Source organism: Lycium barbarum, chromosome 1 (genome assembly GCF_019175385.1).
Source record: "Lycium barbarum isolate Lr01 chromosome 1, ASM1917538v2, whole genome shotgun sequence".
Classification (NCBI taxonomy): domain Eukaryota; kingdom Viridiplantae; phylum Streptophyta; class Magnoliopsida; order Solanales; family Solanaceae; genus Lycium; species Lycium barbarum.
In genome coordinates, this window is record NC_083337.1 from 166,457,654 (window position 1) to 166,471,729 (window position 14,076).

General features: G+C 32.6%; 1 protein-coding gene across 2 annotated transcripts; it reads left to right on the forward strand.

The window, feature by feature from the left end:
* The first annotated feature begins 10,323 nt into the window (after positions 1 to 10,323).
* LOC132605612 (putative E3 ubiquitin-protein ligase XBAT31) lies at positions 10,324 to 13,376 on the forward strand. Of its 2 annotated transcripts, XM_060318765.1 has the most exons (8): positions 10,324 to 10,775; positions 10,891 to 10,950; positions 11,111 to 11,182; positions 11,288 to 11,409; positions 11,503 to 11,643; positions 11,761 to 11,868; positions 12,079 to 12,337; positions 12,710 to 13,376. In XM_060318765.1, the coding sequence occupies exons 1-8, from the start codon at positions 10,593 to 10,595 to the stop codon at positions 13,106 to 13,108; spliced, it is 1,344 nt and encodes a 447-aa protein (XP_060174748.1). In that variant the 5' UTR covers positions 10,324 to 10,592; the 3' UTR covers positions 13,109 to 13,376. The 2 variants fall into 2 exon arrangements, with proteins under 2 accessions (XP_060174748.1, XP_060174757.1); XM_060318774.1 differs by lacking the exon at positions 10,324 to 10,775 and having other exon boundaries at positions 11,096 to 11,182.
* The last annotated feature ends 700 nt before the right edge of the window (positions 13,377 to 14,076 follow it).

A 14,076-nucleotide genomic window follows, 5' to 3' on the forward strand; every position in this document is an offset into this window, starting at 1 on the left:
CGACTCCATGCAATTTCCTAGTAAATTAAATCATGAATGGAGTTGGAGTTGTTTTGCAGGACCACTGACGTCAAAATCACGGGTCAAGCCATGGACATCCCAGTGAGTCAGTGACCTTACAAGAATTCAGACGCTCCGCCTAGTATCAATATTTAAAATTTATGAATTTTGAACTCGTCACCAAATTATTGATCATTTTAGTTAATTGATTTACAATTAAATATTCATGTATATTTAATAGATATTCTAGTACAAAGACAATTTAATTATCAATTAATTATATTCTAAATAATTGAAGATACTGCGGGGTTAACAGTAAGGGCATTTTTCACTTGTTATTTGAGCTTCTTGGTAGCCTTATACACACTAATTTTAATAATTTTTTCTAAAATTACTTTTTTTGGCTAGTATGAAACAACGAGATTCCCATCTCTTAGATTTTAATTTAGCGAGGACCCAATTGGGTTGCCAATGCGTCTATTGTTGGTGGATTGTCAATTCTTGGCATCAACGACTTTAGTTTTATAAATTAGATCCCATATTTGTTGTTAAAGGTCACTAAATCTACGATCTCTCGGTATACTAGATGATGAAAGCACGGGCCCAACACAAAAAATAGTATCACACTTTTCTTTTTAGTCTGTCTTAAAAAGAATGATATATTTTTATGTTTAGAAACCATTTAACTTGAAACTTCCTCTTTTACCTTTAATGAAATGATTTAAATCCACACAAATATCTATGACTTGTTTTAGACCACAAGTTTCACGATCTTTCCTTTCTTTTTTAAACTTCGTGCCTGATCAAACTATGTCACATAAATTAGGACAGAGAGAAAGTACCTTTTAGTAATATAATTATGAAATTTTTATTATAGAAAGTATTATAATTCAATTAATTGAAAATATCCATAAATTATTTTACTTAGTCCGCTTCTCCCATATATGACTTTCCGGGTTTGGTTCTCTAATTGAAAGATTTGAAATACACCTTCTCCTACCGAGTTTCATGCCATCATCTCTTTCTATTCAACAACACTGAAAAACGCTTTCATGTGTTAGCATCCGTTGTAGTCTTAAATTTTTAAGTATAAACCAACTTCATCATTTTAAGAAAATATGTGTATACATTTCTTGACTGTTTATATTTCATCTTCTTGATGTTATTCCTCATTATTTGTGCGAGACGTATGTGTCTAAACTTATACCCAAAGGTATAAATTTTTAAATCTTTTGGTTTTATGACTTCTTTAGTGGTTTTTGTGTTCAATTTAAATCGTTATTTCTTGAACTTATTATCATTACTTAAATGTCCTCTTTTTTTTTTTTTTTTTTTTTTTTTGCAATTGTCTCCTAATTGTTCACGACTTCACGTGGACCTCACCTTAATTTTTTTTCTACTATTGTAGAAGAGTGGGCCCTAATTTTTTTTTTAACTATATTAGAAGAGTGGGTGGACGACGATCCAACCCACACTTCTAATATGGTAGAAATAACACTGTAACATTCAGTGATCGAACATCTGAAGAAGTTTCCTATAAGCTCCCTTTCCATATGATATTTTTGCAAAACTTTACATGTGGGCTTATTTTTGTCAGTACACGCACTGTAATGGCTCAATTATGGGCCAGAAACTGTTAATCCCCAGTACAATGACTCAACGAAGCAGCAATGCAACTTTCAGTAGTTACTACAATTCAAAATGTAAAAGAGGAGCTACCTCTTTCTTAGGAATTAGGATGGAATTTTTGTACTTAGTTTTAGCCATAATTAATATGTCAATTATTACACTAATCAAATACTTGAAATATTAATCAAACGTAGAAAAAGAGTATTTCAAGTGAAGTACACAAATCTTCAACTTTTCTCCTTCAAATGAAATTTATATTCAAACCGACTTGGTCTAAACACTAGGAGAATCTTAGTAGCTCAGTTGGTTAGCTACTTGAATTTTCACTTTGTTACTGAAAGTTCGATTCCACCTTATAATCCCATCTCCTATTTTCCTTTCCTCTGTCCCCAATTATTATTATTTTTAAAATCAACCTCAATTCAAATATTCTTTTTTCCCCCATTCAATTTCAACCAAATACTGCTCCCTCAAGCCAAATAATTTGGAATCCGCGATTTAAGTAGCACAAAAAAAAAGTTGAACAAAACTAGTACAAAAAAAAAAAAACATTAATAAGTTTCACGCACGAAAAGGACCAAACTGCAAAAATGCACTTTGGGCCTTTCACACACGAAATTTGTGCGTGAAGAAGGCGACTATAATAACCAATTCATTTTCACTAGAAACTAAAACTATAATAACCCTTCCACTGATCTATGTTCAGGCACAAATTTTCTTGGATCGTCCAATAGTTGTAAGTATGAGTACAAATGATAGATTATGCACAAAAAAGAGTAATACTTAATTAACTATGTGTTTGAAATTGTAAGGGTTCAATTTGTTTGCACTTGAAGATCTTAATTTTAATTATTCAAATTTCAGTCGCTATAAATTCAATTCGTTTGTTCTTAGTTCTGAATCTTAATCATTCAAATCTTAATTAACCAGTACGTGCATATGTCTTTTTAATTTTATGTTACAACCACTTAATAAGTTTGAATAGATCTAAACGATTAAGAGCTCTAACAAAGTCTTAATACCATTAAGATGTATATTATGGATTGATGAAATGCCATTTTTCTAGTAAATTTTTAATATACATCTTAATGGTATTAAGACTTTGTTAGAGCTCTTAATCGTTTAGATCTATTCAAACTTATTAAGTGGTTGTAACATAAAATTAAAAAAAAAAAAAAGACATATGCACGTACTGGTTAATTAAGATTTGAATGATTAAGATTCAGAACTAAGAACAAACGAATTGAATTTATAGCGACTGAAATCTGAATAATTAGAATTAAGATATTCAAGTGCAAATAAATTGAACCCTTACAATTTCAAACACATAGTTAATTAAGTATTACTCTTTTTTGTGCATAATCTATCATTTGTACTCATACTTTACAACTATTGGACGATCCAAGAAAATTTGTGCCTGAACATAGATCAGTGGAAGGGTTATTATAGTTTTAGTTTCTAGTGAAAATGAATTGGTTATTATAGTCGCCTGCTTCACGCACGAATTTCGTGCGTGAAATTCGTGCGTGAAAGGTCCAAAGTGCATTTTTGCAGTTTGATCATTTTCGTGCGTGAAATCTATTAATGTGTTTTTTTTTTTAATACTAGTTTGATTCAATTTTTTTTTGTGCTACTTAAATCGCGAATTCAAACAATTTGACAGCCTAGATCATAGAGGGCGAGCTGGTTTCGTGAGAAATTGTGTGTAGCGCGTGGCCCACCAAAGGGAAACCGCGGCACATGGTCGACGTGTGAATCATCCGGTCATTCAACAAAAATGGTCCCTTCCCAGATTTTTGTCACAATATTCTTCGTGGCTGATATTCCTCAAGTCATTATCAAGTCTTAATTAATTATATCCTTAACTTTTATAGTTTAATTAATGAAATAATACTCTTCTAATTTCTATTTTGAAAGAATAAATATATTGATCAACTTTCCAACTTTACCAATGTGCAACACTAACAATGGCAGAGCCAATTCTAACAAGCGAAATAGTAAAAGTACTCCTTGAAATATTATAGTTCATGGGAATGAATTTACTTTTTCTTAATCAATATATATATACCCTGTTTTATGAAATTGGAGCTCTCTTTTGGGCCTACGGTTAGGCAAAGACGAAAATGATTTAACTTACATAAATAGCTATCTTTTATTGACTTCTAACTAGATATAACTATAAAATGCAAAAATTTTAAGCATAGCTATTTTTCTTTAAAAACGCGTGTATTTCTGTTTTTTTTTTAAATATAGAGAAATATAGTGAACAGTAAACACGCTCCAGTGAAATCAGGAGCTATTTATGGGACAGAATTTTTTAAATACAGTGAAATACACGGAAATGCAAAATCGGGTTGAGTAAAAATAGGCTTTATTTTTTTAACAGATTCTTCTTTTTCTTTTTAAATGGTAAGTTAAATTAAATCAACCATATTTCACGCATTCCATAACAGTTCACGAATCTCTCTCAACTTTTATCACAATCAAAACTTTTTGAATTCAAAAACCACTAAAGATCTGAAAACTTCCAAATATAGAAAAATATACGCTGGAATACAATGAAATATGGTTGATTGTTTAAGAAATATAAAGTTGTAGCATGCGTATATACAATGGAATACAATGAAATATATCAGAAACTATTTCATAATTAAAAATACGTTGAAATACAAAAATCGTGAAAACAAAGTGGAGTAAAATAGGCTCTACACCAAAAAAAAAAAGATAAATACATTTAAATACAGAGAAATAATACACTGAAATATATTGAAAAATTAGATATACTGTTTGTTGATGCATAGATATACACTGAAATATACTGAAACATTTTATCAAACACTTGGTAGGCATGAAGCTCCACAACTCTCATCAATGGTGTTTCTACAAAAACAACCTATTCTCTTGGTCCTAGATGATGCTACAATATCATATTGTTATAATCAATACTATTCTTCATCGCTCATAAGATAAATAACACCACATGATTAGCAAACATAAGAAGGATTTTCCTCTTATTTCGGCCTATCCATGGAGATTTAGCAAACGAATTGGTATGGCTGAGCTTCGACCATTGGCTGGAGATCCTCCACTGCTTTTCTTGTTGCCACTGGTGTATTTTTGTTTGGAGTATCAATATCTGCCATTAAAATGGAGAGTTAGAGCTTGTTGAAGATACTCTAACAATGGCTGAAAATATATAAAAGAAAATTGAATGAAAAGTGAAGGTAAAGACGATGAAATTTATGAACAATTTAAGAGAAATACAACAAATAACATAACGAAAATTAGTTACCCGTAGAGATTGGGTAACTGATAAGGAAGAAGAAGAAATCGTACTAATTATGGGGAACAATAATAGGAGTAAAATATGATTGTGAATTGAAGATGTGAGAGAAAAATATTTGAAAAAAAAAAAAAAAATTGTGGGTAAGTGGGAGAGAGATACCTTATTTTTATGGAAATACATTGCAGTTACAAAAATAAGTTATAGATGGTAATTTAATAAATAATAAAGTTACCAAAAATATTTAAAAAAAAAATAGCTATTACTAATAAATAAATCTTAAAGATAGTTATGGGCTGTAAATTTTCCTTGCGGTTACTATACCTGCTCCAGGCCTATTATATCTACTTTTAAGTCGAAATGGGAAGAATTGACCTACTGAAGTAGACCACGTGAACTTGAGCTTCAACAAACTTGGGAAAAAAACATAATTGCTATTTACAAAATATTTACAGAATCATAGCAGCATTAATTAACTATCATTCCATGGCAACTAATATTGACAATATTATAACTGATTCCTAAATCAAAGGAATTCCAGCCGGAATAACACGTATAACTACCCCAAGCTTTGCTATCCTATTTTTTAGCTCAAAATTTTTATCTTCTAAATCTGTTTCTCAAACATAATACATCTAAAAATGAGATAATTACATTCTAAAAAAGTTAATGTACAATTCACATCCCCGTAGAGGTAGTTAGCTGAAGAAATTCAACAAATCTAAAACAGAAGAAGATAAAAGATCATATTGAATATACATATAACATTTATACCAATAATAATAAATTTTATAACATAAATATACCATGAATATGTATGTGTAAAACTTATATATAATGAGTATAAATTTTATACAAGAAATATACTACAAATATATAATACATTTATTTATACAAAAAATATACTACAAATATAACATGGATCTTTATTTATTCTAGAAATATACCATGAATCTGCAAGTGTTATTTTCGAATGCAATAGAAGACAAAAATAATATTCGTATAAATTTGTTACACCTTTTATAATAAATTAGATATACCTCGAATAATTTTATTATACATTGTATAATAAATTGTACATACATCGTATAATTTTGTGGGTAAACTAAATAATATTTGTATAAATATTTATTTTTGTTTCATAGTGATTAAGAGAGTTATCAGTTAAAGAGGAGACAGGAAAGATGATAAACAGTAGGAGAATCTAACTGAATCCCTAGTTTAGTGGGATATTAACTTTTACATCTTCTAATTACCCATATGTTTTATTTTATAATATTTTAAAAAAGGTTTTAAACACTGCTATTTTTGAGGAACTTCTACATTTTTGTGGGATATTAACTTTTACATCTCAACATTTTTTTGCGCGGATTGCCCTTCTTTTGGAGTGGTCTTTAATTTTTGTCTCTCAAATTGGTGGTCTTTAATATTTATCCTTTGCTTAACACCCAGAGGTCCTGGGTTCGAACCTAGTCTCAATTAAAAAAAATAAAAATCACAAGTCATAAGTTGGGATTCGCAACGCATAAGCTGAACCCAAGTTATGCCTTAAGGCAGAAGTTTGCAAAACTCCAACATTTTTTTTTTTTTTGTCTTAAGGCAGAGTTTGAAACCCAACTCATGACTTAAGACATAAGTTGGGGTCCAACTTATGCCCTGCAAATTTCAACTTATGTCTTGTGATTTTTTTTTAAATTTTTTACTGAGCAGGGTTTGAACCTGGAACCAAGAGGCTTGTAGTGAAAGACAAAAATTAAAGACTACTGATTTGAGGAACAAAAATTAATGAGCACCCCAGCAAAGGACAATCCTGCAAATTGCCCATTTCTCAACTAACTTCCACAAACCACTAATCGAGATAGGTCCAGCCCAAACTGAACGAAATAGGCCTTGTCCAATAAAAAGTAGTATGATAGAAGAGTTTATGTTCTGCATTCTTGATTTCAGATCTCAATGAATAGTCAAAGAGACAGCGTCGTTTTCAGTGGTATATACCCCTCTGATGTGTTATATACCTTTTCTCGCTTAAGTGAGTTAAGAAAGAATATTGATTTGATTAATTACCTAGCAAGCTAGAATCTAGATTAAATTCTCATTTTTCACGCAAACATAATGCAGGAGGCAGGAAGAAATGAATTTGTTAAATGTCTTAATGTAAGACGTAACTTCATGACAATTACAATTAATTGTGACGGTATTAGACACACGTTAAGGTTTTTTGTTTTCTTTTTCTTTATCTATGTGGAGGGTGGCGTGTAAAAAATTCGATTTAGCTGCATACAACTCAGTCATATAGTATATCCTGATTTTCTTTATTAGGTATCTATCAACTGTCGTATATTTTGATTAGATTGACAAATTACCTTCTTCCCCCCCCCCCCCCCCCCCCCTTTTTTTTTTTGAATTAAAGAACTATTTTATATCTATATATCAAAGACGCGTTTGTAATATTGAAATAAGGGTACCCTATGTCTGAAGGAGTTCATAGCATCATTACAACCTAACTTGGCAACATAATCTCCTAAAATTCTCCTTGTACTAGAATAGAAAATTTACCAAAACTAATGGATAACAATATTGAAAGATCTAGCAATATATATACAAAGTTTTACTTTCCCTCTAATAGAAGCCAGTTCCCAAATTTTCCTCACATGTCACGTCTACTTTCCACTGGGCACACATTTTCTTCTCGAGTATTGTACATAGAGAAAAGGATAAAAATGGTCCCTTAACTATGATAGTAGGTTCAAAATAGTCCCTTAACTATGCACTTAACGATTTTAGTCCTTTAAGTTTGTGACAAGTTAACAAAAATGGTCCCTTAACTATGAGAGTAGGTTCAAAATAGTCCTTTAACTATGCACTTAACGGTTTTGGTCCTTTAAGTTTGCCATAAGTTGACAAAATGGTCCCTTAACTATGAGGGTTGGTTAAAAATAGTCCCTTAAGTATGCACTTGTTCCTTAAGTTCACCAAAAGTTAACAGTTTTAGTCTCCGACAAACTATTCATCGAACTCTGTTTGTTAGATTTGACTAGAACTGTAAAAAAAAAAGGAAAAAATTAGCGAGAACTCACATCTAGAGGTACACATTATTAAAGAAATGGTCAAATACCTCGGGACAAAATTGACGGACGTCAGTCGGTTATAGGAAAAAACCTACAGACTTGATAATGTCAGAAAATGGTGTCTCGAAACACAAAGACCGACGGACTATATCGATTAAAACTGAGGGAATCCATCGACTAAATAAAATACACTAGACTTTAGAAATAAATTAGAAATAGCAGAAACTAAAAAAGTTGTCACTTCCAAAAACAAGTGAAAAAAAACGATGGACGGAAACCGATGGATAAAATCGAGGGACACTATTTTTTATTTTTATTGTTTTTTACGAAAACCAACGGAAGTCCATCGGTTATTTTTGAGGAAAAACGCGCGGAAACTATTTAAAAAAAAGAATCACTACACTGGAAGTATTTAGTTTTCTCTAGTTTTCAGTAAAAACGAATCTAGTGTATTTTACTTAGCGAATGGACTCCCTCGATTTTAATCGACAGAATCCGTCGGTCTTTGTGCTCCGAGACACTAATTTTTGACATTATCAAGTCTGTAGGTTTTCCTCAGTTTTTTCCTATAACCGACTAACGTCCGTCGGTTTTGTCCCGAGTTATTTGACCGATCTAGAGTTCTCACTAATTTTTCCCTTTTTTTCATAGTTCTCGTCAAATCTAACAAATAGAGTTCGATGAATATTTTGTCGAGACTAAAACTGTCAACTTATGGCAAACTTAAAAGACCAAAACCATTAAGTGCATAGTTAAGGGACTATTTTGAACCTACTCTCATAGTTAAGGGACCATTTTTGTTAACTTGTAACAAACTTAAAGGACTAAAACCGTTAAGTGCATAATTAAGGGACTATTTTGAACCTACTATTATAGTTAAGGGACCATTTTTGTCCTTTTCTCATTGTACATACATAGGGATAGAACAACAAAATTAGAAGAAAAATCTCATAATTAAAAGAAAAAAAACGAGAGGAAGCTCGGTAATTTAATTATTCATGAGTGATTAGACACAGGTATTGTTAAAAAGAGGAAATAAAATTTATTATAAGGGCCTCATGTTATTTATGCTACTTTTAAACTTCAAATAACTGAACTTAAGCCGGTGACCTAATCAAAAGCGTGTTGGTCAATAGAGAAGCAAGGTTATGACTCATCTTTTATAATTATCTTAATTTGATATAGTTTAAATATTGGGTGCTAATAAATATAATCTTTCTTAGTTGTGCCTTCTTAAGCATGAGCTTTGAAATTGAATTAACCAATTTCTCTCTTCATGTGTATATATACATGAGTCATGACTCGTTAATATATTCCCACGCTTTTCTTTTGACCAAATAAAATAAATCAGCGGTGCTCCATACCTTATTTAAATAAACATAATCTGAGACTTCAATATACAATTTACACCGACACGTCGGGTGTTTTTTCAGTACTAATTTTTGTGTCTGAAAACACAAACGCTGCTCTTACACAAAGACAAAAAATTAAAAAGGAAGCAAAAGCAAAAAAGAGAGACCAATTTGTTAGATTGCTAGTATAATGAATACAATTCATTGATCATACATAAAATTAATTCCAAATATTCCCCATTGCCATGAAATGAGAAAGCTTTTTGTGTGAAAAAAATAATAAATGTAAAGCAATCTGTTTTATACGGTAGAAAGAAATTAAAGGTAATGATTGGCACTAGCAAGTACTGGACAAGAAGGAATTTACTTAACGTAATCACCATTTATTCTTTATCGTTTTCTGTTTTTTGGTTCCGTATATTATTCTTGTTTGCGTAAAAAACGAAATGGCATCAAAGCATTTGCTAATGGTACTACTAGTACAGCTGCCATAAGAAATTTACTTACGTATTCAGCAATACCTTAAAGAAGCTTGACTGGTAGATCGTTGGTGTACTTTTAAAATTACTCTATCCGTCCCAATTTATGTGACACTATTCGCTTTTTGAGAGTCAGTTTGACTAAATTTTAAAGTTAAATTGGATTAGAGTAACTCAATATTTTAACAATAAAATTTATATATTTGAAAACTACATGAAATATACTATAAGTTGCGACTTTTCTTATATCAATTTGATGAAAAAATACACCTTAAAATATTGATCAAAATTCATGTAGTTTGAATCTCGAGAAGTAAAAAATGTCATATAAATTGAAATAGAGGAAGTATGTCTAATTGATTTTAATTATTAGATTTAGTAATAATTGTCATTTTGTTGGTGTTAAGTCAAATAGGGATTGTACAATAAAATTACAAACAATAATCATAACACTGTAACAGTAATAGTTTGACTTGACTTGTCACAATACATCACACAATGCCATTGATATTGCTATTCTTTGAGAATCTAACCTGCCCGAAAAGCATCTGACTACTTCATATTTCACCCTCACAGCTGCCCGTTCGTCCCCGCCGTCAATTTTGCGGGCAGCTACAAACTTCCCAACTCTCATTTTTCTCTTCTTCTTGAACTCCATAAATATGCAAAATCTCATACTCTCACAATTCCCACTTCTCCCACCACCACCAACAACCACCGCCGTACACGGTGGTGAAAAGGGTCCTCCATATAAAGTTGAGAGATTTTTATTATAATTATTATGGGTCAGGGACTTAGTTGTGGAACAAGTGATGAACATGGATTATTATTCACTGCTGTTAAGTGTGGTGATTTGGAAACTGTGAAGGTTTTGCTTGAGAGAAATTCGAGTGTTGTTCATCATTCTACAGTTTATGATCATCAATCGGCGTTACATATTGCTGCTGCCAATGGCCAGATTGAGGTGGGGTTTGGAAATGTTAAAAGAAAAAAGAAAAAAAAAATCTTTTTGGGTGCTCATTATGTTGAATGTTTTATGTTCTTGATTATGTGATTGATGGGTTTGGATGCTTTTTCAGGTTGTTTCTATGCTTATAGACCAGTCAGTTAATCCTGATTTATTGAATCGGTATAAGCAGGTATTATTATGCCATTTTTCTTCTTTATTTGTTTGGTTGATTTGGAAGGGGAAATAATTCTGAAACTTTCGTTTCATTGTCGCAAATTCCTCTTAAATTGATCCTCTTAAGCATTTTTTTTTTTTTTTAATTTTCCTGATTTTAGTGTTTATTGCTTTAGACTCCATTGATGCTGGCAGCAATGCACGGGAAGATCACTTGTGTGCAAAAGCTTATTGAAGCGGGGGCCAATGTATGCAGTACTAAACACTTACTAAAATATATATTCTGTTAACTCATACTAGTAATTGTTATTTTCTGCAAAATTTGTGGGTCTAATTGTGAAAAATATAATCAGATTTTGATGTTTGATTCGCTGAATGGGAGAACATGTTTGCACTATGCTGCCTATTATGGGCACTTTGATTGTCTCAAAACAATTCTTTCTGCTGCTCGGACATCTCACGTTGCGTCGTCCTGGTAAACCTCTTTGAAAATTCACTTGTTTTTTTTCCTATGATGTTGTGAATTTTATGGTTGTTCTAAGTCAGTATGTTGGAATTAAACTATTAGGGGATATGCCCGGTTTGTGAACGTTAAAGATGGTAAGGGAGCAACACCTTTGCACTTAGCAGCCCGTCAAAGACGGCCTGAATGTGTTCATATTTTACTAGACAATGGTGCTTTGGTCTGTGCTTCAACTGGTCGATACGGGTAATTTTATATCCTGTCCAAGACTTAACTTTCCTTTTCATTCTTTGTGCTTTCTAAGCTTTGATTTTATACTTATAGCAGCTATCCTTTTTGATTTGTTTTCAAACACAAAAACAGTTTCCCAGGCAGTACACCACTTCATTTGGCTGCGAGAGCAGGTTCTCTTGATTGCATCCGCGAATTGTTAGCCTGGGGAGGAGATCGATTACAAAGAGATGATTCAGGGTATCATTTTTTGCCCCTCTTTTAACCTTTACAATTTTAGTAGAACAAAGTATAGTCATGAACTTCTTAATGATCTATAAAGTTTCCCCTGTTTTTATTTTAGTGATTTAAGGAAGGGGATTCCCTTTGAAGCTGATTTATTCCAAGTTTATCTTCTTAACCTCGTATTCTCGTCTATCTAACATATGATATGTGGTGGTTGTGGTGCAGGAGAATACCACACACAGTTGCTTTAAGACACAAATATGGTGCGTGTGCGGCTTTGCTGAATCCTTCGTCTGCAGAGCCTCTTGTCTGGCCATCGGCGATGAAGTTCATCAGTGAGCTGAATGAAGAGGCCAGACATTTTCTAGAATGTGCCTTGATGGAGGCTAACAAGGAGAGGGAAAAGAACATCCTAAAAGAAACAGCTTATTCGCTATCTTCTCCTACCAATTCTGATAACGAAATGGATGACAACACCTCTGAGGTAATTACCGTTCAGATATCTATGAAGTTCTCTAGTCTGTTAAATTAATTTCAAAAACCCAAAGACATTTCTTATTTCTCTCTGTATTAAAATCTTTGAGAAGCAGCTAAGAGTAGGTTAGCAAAGAGCCATCTTAATCAAGCACTAGTAAAAATCAGTAATTAGCGGCGGACAAATTCTAAAGCTAAACAGTAAATCCGTGGCTAATCCTATTTAGCGACGGATCAGCGATGAATTATCAAAACAAATTGTTCGCTGCGAGCTATTCAGCTACGGATTAGCGAAGATGTTCGTAGCTAATTTCGGTTTTTTTTGATAGTGAAGATCTTCCAAAAGATGTAGTCTCATATCATCTACAATTATCTAATGCAGGTCAGTGATACAGAAGTTTGTTGTATATGTTTCGATCAATTATGCACGATTCAGGTCCAGGACTGCGGGCACCAAATGTGTGCACATTGCATACTGGCCTTGTGCTGTCATAACAAGCCTAATCCTACAACGACCAGTCCAATCGCGCCTGTGTGCCCATTCTGTCGTAGTAGCATTGTACAATTAGATGTTATCAAGCTTGAAAAAGATGATGGCACGAACCACGATGTTTCCTCATCAAAGCTTAGGAAGTCTAGGAGATCAAGAAACTTCAGCGAGGGTAGTAGTAGTTTTAAGGGCTTATCTGCAGTAAGCTCTTTTGGCAAAATGGTTGATCGTGGCTCGGGTAGGATTGCTGCCCAAAACGAATATATTGATAAGCCAATAACCCTTGACTGATAGCAGAATTTGGCATCAAGATTTTCAAGGACATCCTAAATGGTGTATGTATGTAGATCTTTCTTCCTATCTGCTTGATAGGAATGATTAATACGAAGTTAAAATGATTTGCGCATTTGGATCGGTCAGTAGTATATTGTTTGTGTGAGTGCAAGAAAAAAAGAAACTCACAATATTGCTTTAAAATTGAGTTTACTCGTCCTTGATCAAGGATGGTGTTTAGGGCCTACTTGTAACTTGGAATAGAAAAAATTCTTTACAGTTGCCTCATTTTTTTTTTCTTCCTGTTTTGTCCTAGCTGAAGAAAATTGAACCTTCTCCCCTTGTCTCCACCCTTGCTTAAAATTGCAATATGTAACCCTTACGAGAGAGTCCAACTCAAAGCGAGTAATTAGGAAATTAGAACCCTTACCCAATTTTTACTTAAATAAAAGCAGTCACTGGGTGTTTGAAATGAACTATCCATTGTATAGGTGTGAAAGTGCGATAATGTGATAATTAAGTCGTGAGGGAAGGAAAATGCTAGGTAAAAAGGTTTGGTTATGACTTATGAAAGTACACCTAATTCAACTGCGAACTCAAATTTTAACTTGATGAGCTCAATATTTAAAATTTTATTCCCTCCGTTCCAATTTATGTGATATAGTTTGACTGACCACGAAATTTAAGGAACAAAGGAAGACTTTTGAATCTTGTGGTCTAAAATAAGTCAAAGATGTTTGTGTGGTTATAGATCATCTTATTAAGTGTAAAGAGACAAAGTTTAAAGTTAAATTGTTGTCAAATAAGGAAATGTATTATTTTTTTTTTAACAGACTAAAAAGTAAAATATATCACATAAATCGGGACAAAGGGAATAGTTCCTTTTGCCAAAATATTAGGTTTCAGTTGAACTCATGAAGCACACGTTGACGGTTCATCAGCAGGGTGGAGTTGGTGTTACGTGTATCCCTAGTAGTTACGCTTTT